The 24,837-nt window shown below is 37.8% G+C and overlaps 3 protein-coding genes across 4 annotated transcripts in view; 1 reads left to right on the forward strand and 2 right to left on the reverse strand.

Moving 5' to 3' along the window:
* Positions 1 to 469: 469 nt before the first annotated feature.
* cyb5r2 (cytochrome b5 reductase 2) lies at positions 470 to 4,457 on the reverse strand. Its single transcript, XM_079604231.1, has 9 exons — positions 4,317 to 4,457; positions 3,346 to 3,504; positions 3,160 to 3,232; positions 2,947 to 3,053; positions 2,726 to 2,855; positions 2,339 to 2,422; positions 2,134 to 2,219; positions 1,271 to 1,370; positions 470 to 1,157 (listed from the first exon to the last, which is right to left on the reverse strand). Exons 1-9 carry the CDS (start codon positions 4,329 to 4,331, stop codon positions 985 to 987), a joined length of 927 nt encoding a protein of 308 aa, XP_079460357.1. The 5' UTR covers positions 4,332 to 4,457; the 3' UTR covers positions 470 to 984.
* A 253-nt stretch (positions 4,458 to 4,710) lies between these two features.
* LOC306993702 (ovochymase-2) lies at positions 4,711 to 12,967 on the reverse strand. Its single transcript, XM_079603704.1, has 15 exons — positions 12,864 to 12,967; positions 12,603 to 12,754; positions 12,243 to 12,438; positions 11,893 to 12,007; positions 11,665 to 11,798; positions 11,427 to 11,570; positions 10,636 to 10,766; positions 10,138 to 10,231; positions 9,129 to 9,260; positions 8,362 to 8,442; positions 7,958 to 8,141; positions 7,271 to 7,325; positions 6,949 to 7,129; positions 6,593 to 6,726; positions 4,711 to 5,456 (listed from the first exon to the last, which is right to left on the reverse strand). The coding sequence occupies exons 1-15, from the start codon at positions 12,898 to 12,900 to the stop codon at positions 5,289 to 5,291; spliced, it is 1,938 nt and encodes a 645-aa protein (XP_079459830.1). The 5' UTR covers positions 12,901 to 12,967; the 3' UTR covers positions 4,711 to 5,288.
* Positions 12,968 to 15,574: 2,607 nt separating this feature from the next.
* The window catches only part of far1 (fatty acyl CoA reductase 1), a 29,477-nt gene continuing 20,214 nt past the window's right edge, over positions 15,575 to 24,837 (forward strand). Inside the window, exons 1-3 of one of the 2 annotated variants that reach the window (XM_079604448.1) lie at positions 15,575 to 15,788; positions 21,436 to 21,656; positions 23,893 to 24,068. In XM_079604448.1, coding sequence (XP_079460574.1) covers positions 21,468 to 21,656; positions 23,893 to 24,068 — 365 coding nt within the window. In that variant the 5' untranslated portion in view covers positions 15,575 to 15,788; positions 21,436 to 21,467. The remainder of the gene's footprint in view (positions 15,789 to 21,435; positions 21,657 to 23,892; positions 24,069 to 24,837) is intronic. The other variant, XM_079604449.1, reaches the window with a different exon arrangement.

Genomic DNA, 24,837 nt, shown 5'->3' on the forward strand with positions numbered 1-24,837 from the left:
GGTTTAGATGCGCAAGGAATTAGTCCTACATACATAGCGTTTTAATGACAAAAACTTTACAAACGTCTTGAAATACATCATCTGAACAATATTTCGAGGTGTGGTAACTGTAGTATAAGCGGAATAATTGACTCCAGACCGTTGAATTATTATAAAAATAATGCACACCCGAGGTGTAACGGGCACTCCGCTTCGCGTCGTGACCGCATTACCACCTCGGGTGTGCATTATTTTTATAATAATTCAACGGCCTGTCGTCAATTATTCCTTACTTAGTTACTCACCCTCATGTTGAGAATTCAAAATTCCCTAAATTAAATCTGTTCATCATATAAAGCGATCGTGTCTCTTCAGAAAATTTGGACTGAACCACTCAATTCATATGGATTAGTGTTAAGATCTCTTTATTAACTTTTTGAAGCGTCAAAGTGGTAGTTGCGAAGCTGTCAATGGAGGGTCAGAGATCCCTCAGATTTCATTAAAAATAACTTTATTTGTGTTCCGAAGATGAAAGAAAGTCTAACAGGGTTGGAAAGACATGAGGGCGAGTAATGACAGAATTTTCATTTTTGGGTGAACTATCCCTTTAAGATGGCCATTGAAAACATTGAAAAACTTTTATGTGTGCTTTTGTCAGTTAAATAAAGGTTAAAAAGAATTAACAAATCACAGATTATTGATTTTATTGCATTTTACAAAATGCACCAACTTTTCTGGAAATGTACATATACCCTGTTTTAAAAATACTTTGATATTTATCCTTAAAAAAAAAAAAAATACAGATAAAAACTTGTTTCACTATTACTGGCCTGAATTGGACTTTTTTCCCTAAGATAATTCCCCACAAACAAAACCAAATGGATTCAACAAACTATCTATTTTTAAACCTACATCTGGCATTGATTCGACATGTTGCACAAGCTGTAAACCATATATTACAAATGATCACGGAATATGTTTGTGTAATACACTTATAAGTGGTACTTAGTATGCAAAAGTGTTGTCAGTTTTGTAGCCCAGCTTGTCGAGGTTTGGCAGGCATGCGTACTGGATCATGGGGGGTGGACCGCACATCACGATGAGCACGTCGTTGGCCGGAGGCGGGAGATGGTCTTTTATCATGGCAGCATCAACAAACCCTTTGCTGTACTTCCACCCTGTCACAAGAACACAGGCAGAAAATCTTCACGGCCGTCTCTACTGCTGGGCAGGCAAATGATCTCTACAGTTAGCATTCATCTAGATATTTCTATCAGAAGATCAATTGTACCTTCAGAGGGCTTGTCCAGTGTGTACCACAGATTGAGTTTATCAGGGTGGTTTCTATGAACTTCATCCAGCTCTTTACGTAACAATATGTCCTCCTCAGTCTGTGGGAGCGAACACACTTTACAACACCGCTGACAAACATCAAATAAGGTTTATATAAAGTGTTAACAAGGTGTTCTTGTGTTCTGACAAATATATAATGTGTTAACAGTAGGAAAATATTAAGAAATATCTACAAACATTCAGTTTATTTTTCTTGTTTTCCAGCTAAAATGTACAGAGACGTGGACAAATATATAAATATAATGTGTGTGTGTGTGAGGAGCGAGTTTTTAAATAATTATAATTAATATAGATGTGAGAGTAAATATGATTTCGGATAGATCTGACGCCCTTATTGAAGAGAACATGATGTAAATCGAGAATTTTTCATTTACGGACTAAAAGAAGCATGTCCCGCTGTAGAATTCAGTGGTAAGAAATAAATGTACTGATATTCTCTAAGTCAAATCATTTGTTTAATGTCTGAGTAAATTTCATATTTGAAAAAACATAGAAAGTGTTGAAGTCAGAAAGCTCTTGGATTTCATCAAAAATATTTGTATTTGTGTTCCGAAGATGAATGACATTATTTTTTTGGGTGAACTAACACTTTAAGCTCAGACTTGACTACCTTTTGGAACTATTTTCTGTGATGGAGAAATATGTCTGAAACTATATCACTTAACTGCAGATGTTTAGATGTTGTTTCTGGGAAGCTACACAAAAACACGTGGTCAAACGCACACTGAGCTCCATTTACAGTAATATATTGCCTATTTATTTTTTTAACCTAATGAGAATTCCGTCATGAATGTGACTGACCTGGTTAGCAAATATAATGGAGCACTTGGTGTTGTCAGCAGGATCCGCGGTTATACTCCTGATCAGCTGCAGCATTGGTGTGACGCCTGAAAGAATGAACGCGACATCTTTAATTAATACGTATTTAGATTAAATATCTTGGCAGCAATTTCTGGAAACCTACTATGAATACATTGGAGCCCGTTCAAAATATGTCCATCATTACCTGTTCCACCAGCAATCATGCCCACGTGTCTAAACTTCCGCACTTTAGGTTCAGATTTTTTATCAGGTCGAATACCAAACTGCCCTGTAAATGTCAGTAAAGAAATATATGCAGCATCTGAAGCATTTAAATATTTTAAAATGCATTGTGGATATAGGTCATGCATTTAGTCATCTTAAAACAATAAGACATCGCCCTCTAGTGGCTAAATGCATCGCATCGTACAAAACAAAACTGGTGTAGAAACATTGGAAATTATAGAACTAGGAAAATATAAATATAAGTTCATTCATAAATTATTATTAAATAATGTAATAAAGTATAAATAATGCTAAATATGTGATTATTCATAAGTAATAATAAACTAAAAGGGGTATTTTTCCTTACCTTTTCCATTGTATACCAGCAATCCATTTGGACCCCTAAAGTCAATGGTGTCTCCAATCTTCATATCATTCAAATACTGAGACATCTTGCCTCCATCAGGATAGTTTGGATGAGTATTTTTATAGTAGACCTGATGTGAGGTATTGAAGAAAGGGATTTTTATGAAGCCCACTATAAAACATAACCAGTCATGATTTGCAATAAAATGTATTGTATCACACCTTTACAACTAGATCAACGTATCCCCGGTGTTCATCGCTGGACACAGGTGTGTACGCACGAATAACCAGATTCCCATTCACCTTTGCAGACAGGTAAACATGCTGACCTGTGACACACAATACAAGATCCATCTTGGAAAAAGAGTGATATTGTGATTGATTTGAGGTCAGGTGATTCTGCTGATGTGATAAAGGTGTGGTGCAATGTCCTACCAATAGGGAGACCAAGAACGTGAGACGATGATGGAAGACCAAACCGGAATTTTTTCGTGTCATGAGTGATCTCCTGTTGCAAAGCAAATACAAGTAGTGCAATTGGGCTGCAACAATATTCTCACTTATTTATTTATTTTTTGCAGTAGAAAACATATTTAAGTACACATTTAAATTCTGACTGACCTCTTTCTCTATGAGTGGCAGTGGGTACTTCAGATTGGGATCCTGCAAGGTTTTTGGAAACTTGCTTTGCTTTCGATCTCCATTGGAGCCTCCTGAGTTTAGGACGAGGAAGAGGACCGTGATCACCACTACAGATATCCCGATTAGCACAGGTGCTGTCTGCAATATACACATTAAACACGTTATTGGCACAATTGGTTTATTAGTTTTGTAGGCAAATATAAATTATAATGTAATAAAAATATAGGTAAATGAAATTTATAGTAAAAATATAAGTAAAGTAAATGTATGTGTAAATTAAATGTTTCATTAAATATAGTAATTATTATCATATATTGAAATTTAAATTGTTTTTTTTTTTACGCAGGATATGGACTGGGTGGTGTTTAATTAATTATTTAAATATTTAATTTAACAAAATTCATCCTAATTTAACAAATTCAACATGTCGACACTACATAACCACCACACGCATTGTTTTAATGACTTCACTGTTATTCTACATAGTTTTATACACAAATATACAATTACATTTTTGTAAAAAATGTATACATATATATATATATAAGTATTATTAGGTATATTATATAATACTAAGTGAATTTGCTATTTAATTATTTATTATTATTTAATAGCTTGCATTTATTTTGATAACTATAATTCTAAAATGTGAAAAGCGGTCTAGTACGAATAATAGAGTAGGCTATGTGTGTCTAAACGTTTGACAAAGAACAGAGCAACTAACACTAAACTATTGGCATATTGTGCTACATTCAACATTAATTTGATAACCTGCATATGTCTGTAATAAACTCTCACCTTCTTTCCACTGCTGTCATTCTAACCAGAATAAAATCAACAGATAAGTGTGAAACTGGCATGGAGGACAAGCAAGGTGCTAATTGCTTTTTGCAAGGCAGAGTGAGGAAGAAAGCAGGGAATATATGAATGTAAAGGGGGGGAATACTCACTAGAACTTGATCCATGCTGCAGTCTTTTTCCTGTAATGTATTGTATCAGTTAATATGGCCAGGGTTCACTGTATGTGAGGAAGAAGTTGTTCATGGTTCATCTCTTTCCTGTATTCCAACCTTTGCACCAAAGCTAGTTAATAGTAGACGAGTACAGAGAGTTAATGAAATGCAGCCAACAGGAGTAGGCCCCTCAGTGGTCTCAGCCAATAAGAATAGAATATTTAAATGAGCAGAGGATTGCCTATGGTTCTTCGTGTGTGTCTGTGAATGGTGTGGGATCACCCCACTGCGTGATATCACATTCAGCGGGATGGGTCAAGGAATCTCCTCAAGTACAGCACATTAGGCCAAGGCAGTTAGAGTAATAAAAACAGAAATGCCGGACATGTTTGAAGCTTTAAAATATTTTTATTCAAGTTAGCCAAGGTTGTCTACACAATTTAAAGTCCCCCTGTAGTCAATAATTGTATTCCTTAAAACTAATCTTTGATCACCAAAAAAGGTTTCTTTTCCTTATTTTTTTTTATTCATTTCTTAAAATAGCTTGCATGTACACCCTTGCTTCATTTATATTTTATTTCATATATATTTTATACGCGGTTCTATGAATATGCAAATTAGCCCCGCCTCAACTCACTCACACCAGCTCAGAGATCCACTCGTTGACGATCACACGTTAACGTGATTGGTTACAAGGACGTTTGTGACGTCAGAAACACCAGCGATTTGAGACTGTCTTCGGTGCTATTTTAAGGAGAAATACTCAGCAATGTTGTTGACTTATTAAATTGCACATGGTTTGTCTTAAAAAGCACATTAAAAAACACCACATAAACAACATTAAAAGCTTGATTTTCACCACAGGGGGACTTTAAAGCCTTAAGTACTTCTTTCTTTTTTTTTTTACTTTTTTTTAAAGTACTTCAGAACGAAATAATTCACATATTGAATTCTGATAATTCAGGGGTTTCACTCGGTGTCCAAATGCTTTGCGATCCAGTTAATGGTGGCTGGTACTGAAGAATACACTGCAGGCTTCTGGATCCCACCACAAGGTTCTCCCCAACTCTTCACTCCTATCAGAACAACCCCAGATGTGTTTGTCTGACAGACGAGAGGTCCACCGTTCCAATGAGTCTGTGAAAACGTCAGAAATTGACTAGCAAAATAGATATACCGTTTTCTTGTCTTGTCTCTGAAATGTTCATTTCCAGATGAAAATGTGCTGCATCAGACAGTTCTCCCCCCCAAATAAATTTTGTTTTTGTCATTATTTACTCACCCTCATGTTGTTACAAAATTTCTTTGTGGAACACAAAAGAAGATGTTTTGAGAAATGTCAGGGGGAAAAACTGTTCAGCTACCAATATTCTTTAAAATAAATTCATATGGACTACTTTTTGAAGCTTTGTCACTATGCTGTCTGACATTCTGCCTAACATCTTTTATTGTAAAAGAAAGTCATAGGTTGCAACCGAAATAACAAACTCTTAGGTAGCTACTTCTTTTGAATAAGTAATTAGGCCTACTTAGCAACAGTTTAAACAAGTATGTTCTACAGTGGGTATAAATAAAAGTATTAATTAAACAATTTAATAATCAATTAAATAGGAGTTTATACCAGTATGCTTTTACGCTGTAGCCATCGGTTTAAAAAAATAGATGGATGGATGGATGAATGGATGGATGGATGAATCAGCCATAGATATGTGTATAGGCAGGGCGCCATCTTCTGGCGAGACACGTTATTGCGGTGCATTGTGGGATTGAATGAGTGCACTCAATAACTTCTGCTATGGTTTCAGACACCACTGTAAATGGCTGTCCCCTCAAATAATGCCCTATTTAAGGGTAGGCCTATAGGGGGCGATTTCGGACACAGTCGTCACTTCTCTGCCATTCACATCCCCTCTCCCGTGGCCTCATGGGATAGTAAGTGTACATTGGATGCACACTTCAGAGTCTCACTGGAATAGTAGGTAATTCAGGTACTTTGCTGCTACAGCTTAACAAATACTGTGAATTAGTAGACTACATATCTTTTCAGATACAAAATCCCCTATATATAGTAGGGAAGTATGCATATAAAGATGTAGCCACACACAGTCTCTTCACCACCTCAAGCACACATCAAGTGGTTCAAACAGACATTTAAGAGTCATTACTGAACTTACCCACTAGAGGTCAGTATTTCTTCAATTGCATTCCTTACTAGTAAACAGCAAGTGTTCAGTGTAGTTCACATACAGTAGGCCTACAGCTCCAGTCCTCACCATGCATGATTCTCCACTGCTCAGTCCAGCACATAACAAAGTAGGTGTCAATCTAGTTCCGTGTTGTTGTTCACACACCGCTCGTTCCAGCACAGATATTTTTAGCCATACAGGTCTGTGCTGCCCATGTCCTGCTAAAAAGAGTGCATAACATTCACCTAAAGATCCACAGAGAGCAAAATGTGCAAATTATGTTGTTCAAGTGACATTCAAGTTCTATAAGTTCAACTCTAGGTCAACAAGTATTCATGAAATGTCATGTTTGCCTATGATGCACACACACACATATCAAAATCCTTCAGACTATTGTGTAACCATCACAGCGGTCAACTCGTGAGGGCAGATGGGTGACGTACACATTTGGCTGGTCCAGCAGGGGCGGGAGGGTGAGATGTCCTGTCCAGCAGAGGGCAGACAGACAGGCTGCGTGCTTTCACTGAGATTTATCGGAGAGCTCAACTGAAGCAAAGCCACATTAAATTCAGGAGAGGATGGGTTGTAATAAGGGTTTACGTGTACTCTGATCACATCACGGGTCTGAAAAGAAATCTCATTTACTAAGAAAAATTTGCATTTTTTTGGGTGAACTGTCCCTTTAAATACACAACATCTTTATTTCCTGGAACAACATTCCTGCCAGTTTCCTGTTGGTGGGATGTTGATTTAACTACTTCTCACCTGTTTATTTGAGCCTTCTGTCGTGACGGATAAAATTCTTAGAAGTCTTTCTTCCCTACAAAGAAATCAACATAAAAAGTACTTTTAGTATAGCCTTCATAAAAAAGTACTATACTGTGTATTCATAAGTTGTAATGTCTTTTTCAAAGTTAATACATGAGCACGGCTCTATAAACTATGGAGCCCCAAAGGCGTCACATTTACCCTTGCTCTCCAAAAAAACCCAGGCGAAATCCAGTTATTAACAACGTGCAAGACGTGGAGTTTCGCGTGAGGGCAATAAAGTTCCCCACACAGATAAAGATTTCCCTCAAGTTGGTCACCCGAATTCACAGCGCTGACCAACAGAAAGCTTCTTGGTTTGAAAGTGACTTCTGTGAGCGTGGTGCTTCAGCTTCATACATCTTTACGCAATAGTCATATGGACAATTAACCGTTTTTTTTGCCTGAAATTTCGCTAGAATTTTGGTCATGTGACCGCGCCTTAAAGGGGCATGGTAATGGTAAAAAAAAAAAATAATGGGAGGAAAACTTAATTCAATGTTTTTGCACTCTTTTATAACATCATTGCCTTTCCCCGAGAAACGTTGTGCAAAAGTTTTGTAATTTCAGCCTAACTAATTTATTTAATTAGGGCTCCATTAGATACAGCCTTTTTTTAACACTTCTGGCATGTTGGCTGCTCACAGTTCATAAACACAGTGTGCATCAGTAAGGATCCATTGTGAGTGAATGATCGCCCCGCTGCAGTCATGGCCTGCACCCAGACCAATGCTCACGTGCCACAGCCATGGCAGTTTCCCATCATCCTCTTCTCTCCTCAGGGCGTCCATTCCAGAGGCAGCAAAGATATCAGGCATTCCACACGGAGCTGAGAAGTCAGTGGAACGCAAGCATGAATACTTGATGTAAAACCAAAAACACCCACACAATCTGTCCAGAGATAAATGCATTCTCAGTTGTGACTCTGAATAAGTGTATATTCCCTTATTTTACACTTCTTCTTTTTTGGCTCCAGCTGGATTCCACACATTCTAAAGGCCCCCTGAGACAAAGAGCCTATTTTAAAGTGGAGAACACAAAGAACAAACCAGCCTGCAAATGTGGCGTGATAACTCTGCTGTCATAATCCGCTTCCTCCCCCTGATCTTGATATGCTGTCTTTTGGAGATCTGTGAGGAAATGTAATATTCAAGGCCTTATCATTTTTGTCATCATTTCGTTTCGCCTGTGGTTACAAACTCTGTGGTGTCAAATAAAGGCTTGGTAAGTTGAGATGTATAAACAGTAGTCATTGTGCCTTTGTTGTATCATGTAGTAAGTATTAAATACATGTATTATATTATATACATATAATTATATTATCAATAGAAAATCTAAATTGAACCATGAATTTGAGATTTTTTGAACATTTTATGTTTTATATACAAATAGCCCTACACATAATGTGTATCATATGTCTTATATAATAGCCTTATAATATAATATAATATAATATAACATAATAAACTTTCTGTATAAATGCATGTATAGATTGCAAAACAATTAAACTTTACTGTTATGATAATATTAATACATTTTATTTATGATGCACTTTACATTTCTACGAAATCTCAAGGTGCTACAGTTAACAGGGGGTTTAAAAACAGTCCCAAAGTGTCACAAAAACAATAAAAAAGCAATAAAAGTTTAAATTTTAAATACTGTTGACCTTTTGAGGTAGTGTATATAGTAGCTAGTGTGTTTATACTGTGGCATAGGCTACTATTTGCACACGTGAGTCACATGTAAGTCAGGTTTGGTTGGGTAACATTTGAACACTTGCGGTGAGCGTTTCTTTTCTAATGTTGACTCTCACCTTTTTCGCTAATAAAAGCAAGGGTGCCGATGAAGCCGCGGGCGGAGATGGTGTTATCTGTCCTGAACTGCAGAAGCATAATGGAACCGTAGCTGAGAACAGCCGGAGGAACGCCTCTGCCACATACAACCACTTAAAACACAAAAATTATAATAGCAGAGCATTTGAAAACTACATTTCCCATAATGCCGCATTGCAAAATGTTCCTGTGTAACTGATAACAGTGTGACACTGCAACACACACATGTAACATTAAACTGTCAACTCTAATGTTTACATTATTAAAGATAAAATAAAACAGATTTTTATTTTAAAATATACACTGTTGTTCAAAAGTTTGGGTAGAGTATTTATTTAAATTAATACTTTATGACATTAATACTTTTATTTAGTAAGGATGCATTAAATGAATCAAAAGTTGTCAGTAAAGACAATTTTTTATATTTTTAAAATGTTCTATTCTAAATGCTTAATTTCTTTTTATTAAAGAATCCAAAAAAAAATCACAGTTTCCACAGAAATATTAAACAGCAACTTTTTTCAACATTGAAATTAATAAGATATGTGGTCACACTTTAGTTTAGGGTCCAATATTAACTATGAATTTTGCCTCAATAAACTCCTAATTACTGCTTATTAATAATTAGTGAGGAAGTTGTTGAGTTTAGGTATAGGATTAAGGGAATATGGTCATCCAGAATAACGCATTAATATGTGCTTTATAAGTACTAATAAACAGCCAATATCCTATAGTATTATGCATGTGAATAAGCAATTAGTTAATAGTGAGAATTAAACCCTAAACTAAAGTGTTACCAGAAATGTAGTATTATAATATTACTGTTTTAGTGTATTTTTAATTAAATGAATGGAGCCTTAGTGAGTAATAAAGTTATTTTAAAAACATAAAAAATGTACAGACGGTAAACGTTTGAACGGTAGTGTATAGTTCTGTTTCAATTTTAAAAGATCAAATAATTCCACTGTAATCATCTTTTTGTAACTTTACCTATTTCATCCTTGCCATCAATGTCTCCGAACACTGTGAGTGAATCATATTGGCAGTTTTCTGACTCCTCAAGGTCAAAGTCATCAAAGTCAAGCTTTAAGGCAAGTAGTAAAGTTACTCCATTGCAATTAGCATGTTAGCATATAGCAAACAGAGTGAGATGATCATGAACACAGAATGGCCCAGTCAGGTGTTCTGTCATTGTATATGCCTAAAATCATTTAGGCTAAACATTTTTATGAAAGGTTCTTAATTTGAAACAATCTGCAGCATTTTGTAAACAGCAGATAACAACCAGCGTTACATGACTGCAGTGACGTCTTAACGTCGCTCTTTGGAGACTAATTGAGTATCACATTCTCTTTTGCAGTGAAACTGATCAGAGCCTCCAATCTCACTGCATGCATGCATTCATGACCGGACAGAGAGGTCATGACTGGACAGAGGGGACACCAGGCACTGACTGGGCCAATAATAGGGCTACAGGGTTGTTTTTACCTTGACTATGTGGCCTTCTGGGGCATAGATGACCCAGCGGCAAAGGCTGTTGTCCCTGTAGGCATTTGGGTAGGCGGGGCTCCGCACAGCCCCCTTGGGCTCTAACAGCACCACTGTTCCACATTCAGCTCCTGCACAAACACAAAAGGAGAAACTGGTGGAATGGAGCCCAGCCAAAGGCATTGTAGCATGGTGTCACATTTCTGTCTGGCAAGGGTCATACTGACGGGAGCAGGGTGGTGATTTGAACCTAGCTCTTACCTTCTCTGAACCTACCACTGGTAGATGGCCCCCTGGCAGACATGTAACTATAGTAACGGTCCTATTGAGATAAGCTCTCTGCTCTCTGAGGAGCCTATCTGAGCGGCTGCAGTCTGAAAACAGAATTCTACTGGGGAACGTTAGCTTGCCTCTCAACCTGACTGGGGGAATTAACACACTTTGCAGACTAGGTGATGAAACTGACAGATAATTTGAGCACAACCTATGCTGCTAAGGAAAGCACAATTAGGGAACCTTTTTTAAATAACAGAACTGTGGATACACAGACGTGTAAATGAGACAATGCTAGAAAACAACATCATCAGGCATGTGCAAGCAAGCATGCTAATCAAGCACACAGTGTGCAAGCAAGCATGCTATTCCAAGCATCCACACAATGTATGCATGGTGACTGTCACCAAACAGGCTTGAGCATACAGATTACTTCAAACATTGTTTTGTCCATTTCAGGAAACTTTGTTGACTTTTTTTTTTGAGCAGGAGAAACCAGTCTGACAGATTAAACTCACCAAAACCAAAATCCTCGCCAACACCACTGATCTGGATGGCAAATCCCGCACCTGTGCTGCTTACATCTGATACAAACTGTACTTGGACACTATGGGAACCACCAATAAGAATTGGAGAGGGTGGTTGACCGCCACAAAACCGCCCTGGTAAGCAAGGTGACAAGGTAAAACATGCAACCACTTGCAGAAGGTAAAAGGACAGCAAAGTTATAGTTTCTGTTAATGCTTCCCCCATCACCTATTCGCCTGTCTTCATCCACATACACAGTCAGATGATCACTTTGGCACTGTGTGTCATTCTCCAAGTCAAACTCCAAGAACTCCAGAAGAATATGTTCACCAATGTCAACTCGAATGGACCACAAACACATTCTGCACCAAAAATAAATAAAACATAAGTTGCTGTGAAAGTTTCAGTTTTTGCCTTTTGGTTGCAAACATATAAAATACTTCCGATGTAACTCACTCATTGTGGTTGTAGCTTTGCCCCGAAAGAGCTGGATTTCTGATAATGCCTTCATTTACAGGTACAACTCCATCGGGTACACTGCACAGGGATCTTTCCACACCTACACCGAGTTCTGTAAACAAGTAGTCATTTATTTAAAGGGTCCTGCAGTACACTTACTTATTGAAACTTGGAGTTAGTCGGCCCACATTGTATAGCGGCCCACTGGGAAAACTCCAGGTGCTCCAGATGGCCAGTCCGCCCTTGGTAAGGTGTCTTGCTCGAGAGCAAATGGTGATTGATCAGCTCTTGCTGAACCTACATTGTTTCAGTTACTAGCCTAGGACCAACTCGACAACAATACCCACCTTTCCTAAGATTTGACTTGATCCATGACAGAAACATTAAGACATCAGTGAATACTCCAGGTGAGCCTCTTTTGGATGATGGTTTGATCTTGTTGTCATTCCAGCTTCGACCACAGCCCTTACCCCATGACGTGACCCCCACAGCCACCCAGCTTCCATCTTCTCTAGAGCAGAGGAGAGGACCCCCAGAATCCCCCTGGAGCACAGGAGGGCAGATAGGAACTCAAAACAGAGAGTTGACACTTGCAAAAGCTTAAACCATCTCTTCCGACCTGAACCAGAGGAATCCCATATAGGTGTAATATTCAGGACGTTAGAATCAATGTCAATGTTAGGGAAACAAATTTGGTGTCAACTTACTTGGCAGGCATCTCTCCGACCTCTCTCTGGGCCAGCACACAGGACTGTGAAGGTCTTCTGCTCAGGTCTAAGAGTTTGCAGGACATGTTTGCACTTGCTTTGCTTTAACAGGTCCAGATGCACCTCTTGAAGAACCGATGGAAGTGGCCCTCCTAAAGAGAGGATAACAGTTATTTTAATACCTTCATTATAGTAATGGTTTGAGATATTTGATATCTTTCTCCCAATTGTTATTTCAATGTTATTCAAGTGGCTTCTCACTCTCAGTAGTACGACCCCATCCACCAACAACACACATAGTCTTGGGTGGAAACCTCTCACCAGGATGAGGCAGACAAACAGGCTTAATGAAATCATCTGTCAAGAAAACACACATATGTTCATCTCTGATTCTATAGCTGATTTATTGCATAAGTTAGTCTCATAGAACGACTTGCCAAAGTGAATGCGCCCGTTGATCTCAAGCAAAGCGATGTCGTAGCTCATGGGAGAGGTGCGTTGATATTTTTCATGGAACATTACAGTCTTTATGTGGAAGTTCTGCTCCCCTCTGTCAACTTTTCTTTGGTTGAATTCACCTGCTACAGCCTCAATATTGTGAAGGAATTCCCTAGGGCAAGCAGTTATATTCAAAAGTAGGTCATTTAAGTGTTGACAGGGTCAAAAGTTATGATTAGTCTTGAGTAAATGAGTGGACCTACGCAGATACACTTGCAAAGCAGTGAGCAGCAGTCAAAAGCCAGAGGTCTGTCAAGATGGCTGCAGCGCAGAAATGCGATCCTCTGATCCTAAGAGACACCTGTAGATGTGTCATATATATACAGCATGCCTTTTGGAAGTATTGCACGATTTATCATGCGATTTGTAAAGATGAACAGTTACGTGCCAGCCATGGATGGGAACCTCGTCTAGCCTCTGACCCTCCGACTATTCTCAAAGAACGGTCAAGTATGCCTCTTGACTTAGTAGATCCGCACTTTGCTTCTGCATATCAAGTGACAGGACAAAAGTTTTTCATTCATTTGTGGCTAGTTCACATACAATTGAATTAAACATTTTCTTACCACTGAGATGAACAGCATAGGTCATCTCGAGACAACCTAACAAGCTGAGAAAGCCAACAAAGGTCCTGTAGGATAATTCAGACATTCTGTGTCCTCTGCTGTCAAAGACTAAGATTGGGGCATTTATAGAGGCGATAGAGGGGTGGTCTTTTTGGGTGGTTACTCATTAACTTTACACTGGAAACAGGCGTGTTGAACAGAAGATTGAATTGTGAGTAGCTTTGTTACCCAAATTTTAAACCTAGACCCAAGGGTAGTTTAACAGTCTACTAATATTAAGGATCTAAATCCAACTTAAATATTTTGTGCATCTGTGTGTCTCATTATTTATACTGTTTCCTAAAGTGTGCGGCTGTGCGCATCAGCAGAAAACAAGTTTTACAGCTTGTGATTCAGCTGAAAGAGAAAAGTTCCTGACAATGGTTCCCTCAATGACCAGATTGACCTTTTTATCTAAAGGTTTATTGGAAGTTGTTGGATTTTTACACTCTTAGAGTCTTAAGGCTTAAAATTGTGTAGCCTACTCAAAGCCTATTAACCAAACAGAATTAAGTTACTAGGCTACTTGTTTACATTATATATATATAGATTCTTTCTCTTGTATAGATTCTTTAAATTAATGAAGAGGATCGGCTCACCAATTCTAGTCGTTTATGAAGGGAAATGGACATTATTTGTTGTATTCTGTTATGAGTTTAATGTGTATGTCTGCCGATTATTATTGCACTTACCATGAACTATAGGAAGTTTACAGTATGTTATTGTTTTCAGTCATTCTGATAACTGCCACATTTAGTGCAGTTTCTTGCATTAGACACTCTTAAATTAAAGAATTGTGAATTTATCTCTTAGATACAGACAGCAATCCCAGTTCACTTTGTCTTGCATGTGTCAGAGAATTTACACAAACCAGAGGTCTAGTAAACAGTAGGGAAGCTCTTCTTGACACAAAAGACAATTGTTGGAACTTGCAAGCTGATGGTAGGAAGCTCACCACTGGCACCGACGACACCGGACACGGGTGGGTGTCCTGTTTTAAAATGATCAACATACTTGTGCTTTTGTCTGCAGAGCATGTACGCTAAAGGCAGTTAAGTAATTAATCTTGCAAAAATCATCTTAAACAAATTGACTTGTCAGATTCAGTCTAGACAAACATGGCCACAAATCACTTTAAAAATTAGCTCCAGGGAGAGAGAAAGATAATATAGAGAGAGAGAGAAAGATAAGAATGCATATGCTGTTCGTACCAAACAGCCAACAGTTTTCGAAGTAAAATATAATGCTCGTTTGTTCAGGTCAGTGATATCTAAGGGTAATTTTTGAGCCATGTTACCTGGCAACCACATGTGTCAGTAAACCACAGGACAGCAGTTAAGAGAAGCCAGAAAAACCTGAAATTCCTTGTTTTATGGAGAATCCTGACAACGTTTTTTATAGTGAGAACTCACAACCCTTCGGCCAAGTATTTGTAACTTGATTTGAATGATGATGATTCATTTTGTTCTTACGTCACTTGAAAATGTTTCAAACTGACAAGAAAATTATCAATTAGAATCGTTTTGATTATTTTTCGGAAAGTGCCGAGCTGTTTTTTGCTGTGCGTTTGCAACTACCGGTATTGCAGACTATTTTTTTTTTTTATTTGCATTGTGGGTCATATGTAGGGCAGGCTAGTCTACGGTCTACACAAGCTACACATTTTGATGCCTTACAGAGGTGGCCATTTTTAAGGATTATATACGCCTAAATGCTTAATGCTATAGGATTTTACAGTAACATTATAGAAGCAGCACTATTATGCTCCCTTAAGGGATCATGGAAAATATCCTAATTCTTCCCAGAACCAGTCAAACTCTCACCAGTGAATATAGCCTACAACAAATATGAATAATGAAATCTTTTTGCACATAGAATCATCACGAATGGACGCGCGTGGTGGGTTATGACGTCGGTTCTCTTCTGAAACGCATCATCTGGCAACCCGTCATCATCACAGTTCCTCTCTCAGCGAAGCTAAGCTACATCATCACTGCGTTTCCCCATCACTGCTGGATAGAGCGCTAGAGCCCTCGGATCAACGCGCAAAAATAGTGCGGGGGAAATATATTAAACATCACAGGTAAACACTGGTGTTTTTCACGGTTACATCCTTTGTTGCCTTGTTTTTCCTAAGCGCAAAATTGAGTTTGCATGTTTTTAGAGAGTGAATGCTAGCCGTTAGCACACTTTCGCATGCGGGGTTTTTAGCGCCGCGCCGGTGTGTAGAAAATCCTCCCTGAAAGACGCACAGCTGGAAAGTAATGCTTGAACTGTATTTTGTTTAAATGCCCAGATTTGATCGAGAAATAACATTTTGTTTCCTTTTCAAATTGGTGACATAAATAGTTTTTTTCCCCCTTCGCTTAAAGAGTTCGTGGGTGTGTTAAAAAATATGCGAATGTCTGTTGAAACTTGTAACATTTATTGCAGTGTGTAACGTTATTCATTATTAATAGTCTCCAGTTATTAAATATGTATCTTATATATTGGATTCCCCTATTAATTGTCTGCAATTAGGCCTATAGTGATTGTCATCTCCCCATATGCTTTCAAAACACTTTAAGCATACATAAGGAAACGCTACAATTTGTGCGACCAGTGAGGTTAAAATGTTACTTTTTAGGGGGCGCGTGAGCTTCTTTAATGTGACGCATGTGTCAAATTGCTCGCGCTCAACGCGGCAGTGGTGATCATAGACATGTAGGTGATGATTGTGATAACGCGATTCATCCTGGTAGTGATTCGAATCTTTTGCTCTCCAAACGATTTGTTAAGCTGATTTGTTCATTCACTCTTTCTGCACGTTACGGTGTTATGCCTGTAGGTGGCGACAAAGGTGTCTGCCTTTTTGCTTTTGAGCGAGTCATTGAGTCGTTTACTCAACTGATTTGTTAAAACACAACATTCATTCAATAAATTACAAAACAAATCCTTTATTATAATCTGCATGTTTGCTTAAACTACTAATCGACTCCAATTAGAGTATTAAAGCATCTTTTCACTGCACTTTATTAACTCTACATGTAATTCCTCTGCCTATTTTTGATGTGATGGAGATTGACTCTCGTGATGAACTGAATGACTTTAATTACAGCCTACCTTTTTCAGTATGTTCTATATAGTAGTTAACATTTGAAGTGGATCAAAAACTTTCATCAAAGTCATGAATTGTGAACGGTATCCGTTCTTGTCTTTGGACAGCTTTGATTAACTTTTTTGATCCACTTCAAATGTTGACTACTGTAGGCTAGTATGAATGTAACCTGGACGTACTACATTCACCATCATGCCATTATCATGATGTGACCTACCAGCATCAGTTGCGTTTGCTTCACTGCCATTCACAAATCATCTCCTGTGGCCTCAGAATCTCACTGGAAGTAGTCGGTCACCTGGGTACTTTTTGCTTTCTGTTTTGTGAGCACTGTGAATTCATACTACTTTTGTCACATACTGTTTTCGCCTTCTGTAGTAGGGAACTAAGGGAAGTATGAGATTTCCGGATGCAGCCAGTCACTCTGAGTCAGACTCAAAACACTGACTTGTTCAGTAAAGGTGTATACATTCAACAAGTCCAACCAATGAACAGCTCATTCCCATACTCAATTGTTAATTTCTTGTTCCATAGTTTTTAAAGAGAGAGAAAGCAGTCATGCGCTTCAAAACAGAGTAGCCTAAAAGGAAAATATGAGTTCTTGGAGGAAGTAAATGAGTGATTTGTTCACTTCAAAGATTTTTTTTGATTTGGATGGCAGGGCTTATAGAACAACTTCTGTCTGTATCCCAGATTTTCTACTTTTAAAATATTTGCATATTTCAGTAACATATGCTGTTTCGTGTGGATGAACATCCCCACTGTGTTGTTTTAATAAGGATCACAAGATGCAAAGGCAGTGCAGTCTTGTGACAACACCAATTTATTTACTGTAACTGTATCTTTGAATCTGTACTTCAGTACTGAGGTCTATTGGTGTAATGTTTTACCATGCACACGATATTTGATCCCATTAGCTTTGAGTACTTTTAGTTAGGCTCTTAATGGAAAGCTTTTATGCTAAAGCTCTCCTGACCACATTCATTCTGGTATTTGCTTACATACCTCTAACTTGTTACAGTAGTTCAGTTCCTCAGGTGCCCATGTGACACATAAATTATTCAAACTGAGGATGTGGGATCTAGGATCAATTTGCATCTGGTGTACTTGAAAGGGACATGTCAGATGTTCCATATAGAATTTGGAAAATGTTGGTGAGATTTGCATTCTTTTTCATCAGAGCGTTAGGGATGTCACGATGAGGAAATATTCACAACGGTATATAAACTTCTGACAATATACTTGCGATTACACCGGGGGGAGGGGGGCTATTTTGAATGCGCGCTTGCTTTTCACTTCTGCTTTTTAATTAAAGTACTGAATGGAAGTACTGACCACACATTTTACAAGATTAAGATATTAGTCGACGCTCAGGATCTGTTGCACACCAAATCCTCCATCATCCTGTCAGTTATCTCTCCTTATTATCGTCATGTGATGAGTGAAATCTGACTGCTGTGACTCTGCAGCTCATGCTTTATGGAACTGAGTAGAGTTGTCAAAAAGCACTGACTTCGGTACTGAAATTTTAAAATCTGACTATAAAAGCATTTCCCTCTAGCATTTTGAACACTGTTGAACGGATTCTTAAAGGGATAGTTCGCCCCAAAAATGAAAATTAGCCCATGATTTACTCCCCCTGAAGCCATCCTAGGTGTATAATATTACATTCTTCTTTTAGACTAATACAATCGTAGTTATATTAAAAATGTCCAAGCTTGATAATGGGAGTGAATGGCTGAATGTCTTTGGAAGTCCATCAAAGCGAATGTATTCATGATTAAAGTGCTCCACTCATCTCCGGGGTTAATAAAGGTCTTTGAAGTGAAGCGATACGTTTGTGCAGAAAAACGCGAGAGAAATGACAATTGGCGTCATTACGTTGTGCTTCAAGTTCAAGGGTTACTCTTTTGGCGTAAATCCCTGCCGTCTGCCGGAAGCTAGTCATTTGAGTCGATAAAGTTTTAAATATGGATATTTTTCTTAAACGAACACAGCGCTTCACTTCAGAAGACCTTTATTAACCCCGGAGATGAGTGGAGCACTTTAATCATGAATACATTCGCTTTGATGGACTTCCAAAGACATTCAGCCATTCACTCCCATTATCAAGCTTGGACATTTTTAATATAACTACGATTGTATTAGTCTGAAAGAAGAATGTAATATTATTCACCTAGGATGGCTTCAGGGGGAGTAAATCATGGGCTAATTTTCACTTTTGGGTGAACTATCCATTTAAACGCCTGATTAGCCATTGTGTTGACGCGCTCAATATGTCTGTGATTGGCTACAATGATCAACAATGACATCTTTGACGCTCTTTACCGAGCGATTACAATACACACGGGACCGTTTAAAAGCAGGCATCTATCAGCGGATCCCTAATATAGGCCTATATATATATATATATATATCATTATAGCCAATCACAGACATATGAGATGAGATTTTCAGCTCCGAGGTGTTCAACACAATGGGCAAACAGAGACATGTTGAGCGCGTCAACACAATGGGCAAACAGAGACATGTTGAGCACGTCAACACAATGGGCAAACAGAGGTCAGGTGTTTAAGAATCTGTTCAACAGCGCTCAAAATGCTAGAGGGAAATACTGGTATCGTCACTTGTTAAATTTCAGTACCGACTTGGCACTGAAGTCAGTATTTTTGACAACTCTAGAGCAGACGCTTTCAGTTTATAATTGTTGTGTCCTTTTTCCAATTTAATTAAATGTTTTTTTATTTCTATAAAAAAAGCAAAACGACAGCAGTGGGCAAGTAATGCAATCGTGTACGGCCATGTAACACCGGTATCAACGACTACCACTGCAAGCCTAGTGAGAGATCAGCTTTCAGGGTTAGAAAATGCCAACCTCTCTATAGGGACTGATTTATTTTGCCCACAGTCCCTGAACTTTCTTCTAAGCTTTGCTCCCTGACAGTTGGACGTTGTTTAATGCCAGTGTCTCTGCAGAGGCAGCTTTCGGCCCTTAGTCAGAGAAGTGCTGAGTGGCTCTTGGAAAGAAATCACACTGCACAATGTCTTGTCTCGCCTTCTGGAATAATCCACCTGAGCCCTACAATTAAACCAGCATTCATTAGTTCTAGATTGGCTGCTTGCCCTTAAGGCAAAATAACCCATGCACTTCACTAAATGATTTTAAGAGACTTTTTGATGCAGATTATACCCTGCACGTCTGGAAAGATCCCAGGATTTGCTGCCATACAGTGTCAGGCTCTGGGGTGCATGCAGCTGTGGAACTTGGCACCAGTGTTATGCAGCAAACAAAACACATGGCCAGCGGGAAGTTTTTATACTGAGTGGCCCTGTTTACGGAAAGGATCGTATGATGTGGTCGGACGCATCAGCAAGAAAGTGGCAGGCTGAGATTGGAACAACATATGAGTCAAACCAACGTGTTATGCACTCTTAAACATTTTTTTTTTCAATTTAACTCTTTCCCCGCCAACGTTTTTGACTAAAGTCGCAAGCCACTGCCAGCATTTTTTTTCACAAAATGTTAAATATCTGTTGTATGAATATCAGAACATTTCAATGTCAAACTGCTTTTAAACAAACAAAAACATTGTATTCTAGCTTCCTGCATTGCTTTTTTTATCGAATATTCAAACTTTTTTAGCAAAAAGCTGAGAAAAACACGTTTTTGTCAAAGACCATATCCAGATCGGATTCAGAATAATGATCAAAACAACATAGATGCAGTACATTGAGTCCATCCACACACCCAAAGCTTCACAGTCCTATACCTCGTCCTGGGTCAACATTTCAGTCAGTAACATTAGGCAGTTGTGATTTATATGCGGTTTAATGTTGATGATCGCATTATATTATATATGCATATTGCTTGTTTCTGCTGCTTATTCGTCTGTGTTTTGATCAAGAGATTCAGTACTTTTTCAGAAGATGCGTAATAGCGCCCCCCCTATCGTGTATAATATATATATATATATATGTCTTTAATGTAACTTTTGATCAGTTTAAAGCATCCTTGTTGAATAAATACGTTAATATCTTTTTTTTTAAATCCTACTGACCACAAACTTCTGTGATTACTTTGGCTGGGCAAGAAGAAATCTGAAGTAGAAAATTCTTCAGTGTTATTCGATTACATATTAACCCTGTATCTGCTGTGGATGAGCTGTATTAGCTTGTTATCAGTGGACAAGAGATAAGAATAGATAAGAATAATAAACTTGTGTATTTTGTTGTGATTTACTACACCGTTCAATTTGTCCAATCAATTAGTAAAATGTAAAACACTTTCGCTCGATACACCTAAAGGCCATTTAGGAGCACTTTTATTGACCCAGCTGCGGTCCTGGATAGTAATACAACACCGCCTCTTTAAGTAGGCATTACAGATTTTTTTCAAAAGTCTCAGGCGCTTAAGCCTTTAGTGTCATGCAGTAATTGTGGACTGAGATCTTGGCAGGAAAGGAAGGAAGTGACCTCTATGAAATATTTACCACAGACTAACCAAACAACACTATTTCTAAAGCAACAGCTTTGAGCTTCTATACAGTTCTCTATTTGGGTGAGATCCGTTGTGAAATGTGTGCATATTTGCAGTGTGATACCGTGTGGCAATGTTTCTCTTGGTCTTTTTCAGGGGTGTAACAGAGGAGGGAAGGTGCACTCAAGATGGTCACCATTCCAGAGTACTACGAGGGGAAAAATGTTCTCATCACGGGGGCTACAGGCTTCATGGGGAAAGTACTTCTGGAGAAGCTGCTACGCTCCTGTCCCGGTGTCAAAGCTGCCTATGTGCTTGTCCGGCCCAAAGCAGGACAGGCACCCCATACCCGTATCTCTGACATGATCAACTGCAAGGTGAGTAAGTGCAGGCCTGGAAGATTGTTGGGGACCTTGGTTTGGTTTCTCAATTCGTATTTATTTATTTATTCTGTTCAGTTATACATTTGGCATAAAACAAGGTGATGTAGAAAATAAGTCTGTATATTTTTCAGCTTTTAAACTGATTATTTTAATCAAGTGAACAATAGGGCTGTGCGATATTGAAGAAAAATGCGATATGCGATAACTCCTTAAATATTGCGATATATACATTTGCGATATTTCGATAAATTCGATATATTGTGAAGCCCTAGTGAACAATTATTTCAACTAGGCAGTCATTTTGGCCAATTGGAATCAAAATGTTTAATTCATAAAGCAAAATACGGCTCAAACTTGTTAAATCTATTACAATTCTACTGCTCTTATTTTTGGTAAAAATATTTATGCAATGATGCATGCAAGCAAATTGTTCAAGGATCATGAATTGAACATAACTCTAAGTTTAGGTTTACATCACAGACAAATAAAACTAGAGGCTTATTGACAAAATGATTATTTTCTGTGTTATATTAGTATTATTAATATCTTATTTTAGTTTTATTTATATATTATAGTGTTTATTAATATTTTGAATTCGCAGTTATTTTTTATATTTTTTATGTAATGTTTTGCTTTTTTGTCATTTTTATTAGTCATTCTTATTTGATTTAGTTATTATTCTTTTAAACTTTTTTAATTCATCTTCAGTTTTAGTCATCTTAGTGCTTCGACTTTAGCAACATTTTTAATCATCATATAATATTGTAAAACAAAAATATTTCAGCTTTATTTCAATTACTAAAAATGGTTTTAATCATTTTAGTTTTAGGTAACAATAACAGCACTGATTATTTGTTATGCTGACATTCTGGTATGTATTTTTTGTCGTGCTTTATTTTTTTACATCGGTAAATTATTGTAATGCACGGTCATTTTTTAAAAATGACATTGATATACCTCATATTTGTATAAAAAAACACAATAGCATGATATATTATCATCATGATACATCATGTATCATCATGATACATGGGAATTTTTGTAAAACAAGGAGAGATCGTGAAATTAGTCATGTCACTGACACTATTAACAGTGACTAACTTGGCAAATAAAAAAGTTAATTCATTTTTGTGTAAATTTACATTAATTTTGAATTGCCTTTTCATTGTGAATATAACACATTTTTAGTATATCGTAAAGTCCTAATTAATGGTAGTTTATATATATATATATATATTAGTTATTTGTTTCTTTTTCTAGAAAAAAAACTAGTGTTCTATTGTGGAAATTGTAAGCAAAATATTTTAATATTTAAAATGTTCCTCAAAAGTCTGATGAGGATAGTTTTCCCAGCAGCATAAGTCCAAAAATATATATTTTGTAAGGAGTTTTCAGCTTCTGATTCCTCTTAATGTAGTTGAAATCAATTCCTAAACTAAAGCATATGTGACCCTGGATCACAAAACCAGTCATAAGTCGCACGGGTATGTTTTTGGCAATAGCCAACAATACATTGTATGGGTCAACATTATCCATTTTTCTTTTATGCCAAAAATCATTAGGATATTAAGTAAAGAAGATCATGTTCCATGAAGATATTTTGTAAATTTCTTCTTACCGTAAATGTATAAAACATTTATTTTTGTGAGTGAATGCAGCACAATCGCCAACATAAATGCACAACTTTAAAGGTGATTTTCTCAGTTTAGATTTTTTTGCACCCTCAGATTCCAGATTTTCAAATAGTTGTATCTCGGCCAAATATTGTACAATCCTAACAAACAATACATCAATGGACAGCTTATTTATTCAGCTTTCATGTGATGTATAAATCTCAATTTCAAAAAATGTACCCATGAGACTGGTTTTGTGGTCCAGGGTCACATATGTCTTTGCTCACTTCTTAATGTTTAAAAGTATGGGTTAATGACTAAGCCGCAGATGCACTATGTATGTGACATCAGCATGTAGATTTGCATGGACTCTCTGGATGCTCTAGATTGCTCTAAGTTTTATCTCTCACTCTATTTGCTTTATACACAGTTATTATTTGCTCTATACACAGTTATTATTTGCTCTTTACACAGTGTTATTATAAGCACATCTGGCCATATCCAGGTAATGTTGATAACATTGTTTCACAGGGTGTGCGTGACAGAAATGTATGTGCTTGGCTAGACTGTGATATGCGATTATGGTGAAAGTGATCTTGAGCCTTTAAATGTTTCAGCTTTTTGACAGACTGCGGGAGGAGCAGCCTGATTTCGGAGAGAAGATCGTGGCAGTCAACAGCGACCTGACGAAGCCAGATCTGGATCTGAGCACGGAAGACAAGGAGACCGTATCCGGCTGCGTGAACATAGTGTTTCACTGCGCTGCCACTATCCGCTTCAACGAGCCTCTGAAGTAAGCCGTGATCTCCACCCACAGGACGCCACAAATCGACTGATTCAAGATTAGATGCTTCTGATTATTTAGGCGGGAAAATCACAGGAAGCAACCGAGGGACTGTTTATACAACACCGCTTTCAACTAAAAACGGAATACTTTTGATGCGTTTTGGCTGTTAATTTACACAAATATTGCATATTTTTTATTTTAATAATAATATATGTATTAAATGTTGTATCAGCGATTTCAGGCGCAAAAATAAATCATCACATTCATCTAATCTTTCCTAACGATCCGCTAGCTGCCCGCCCCATAAGCAAGCTGTCAAAAAAACGCGTCTCTGTAGGCAGCCTAGGCTCTGAGATCTGCACACAAAAACAATCGGTTTCACAAACACTCAAAACCAAAATAAATAGTGTTCAACCAATCACCGACAGGGACTGGGTGTTGTGAGGTTTTGCGCTCGTGCACTCAGCCCTCACAACACCCAGCCCCTGTCGGTGATTGGTTGAACACTATTTATTTTGGTTTTGAGTGGTTGGTAAAGGCAATTGTATTTGTGTGCAGATCTCCGCAATCGTATCTCGATCTCAGAGCCTAGGCTGCCTACAGAGACGTGTTTTTTTGACAGCTTGCTTATGGGTCGGGCAGCTAGCGGATCGTTAGAAAAGATTAGATGAATGTGATAATTTAATTTTTGCGCCTGAAATCGCTGATACAACTTTTAATGATGCATTACATGTATTTACATTCGCAACAACAATAACAATAAATATTATTTTTT

The sequence above is a fragment of the Phoxinus phoxinus genome (genome assembly GCF_949152265.1).
Source record: "Phoxinus phoxinus genome assembly, chromosome: 25".
Classification (NCBI taxonomy): Eukaryota; Metazoa; Chordata; class Actinopteri; order Cypriniformes; family Leuciscidae; genus Phoxinus; species Phoxinus phoxinus.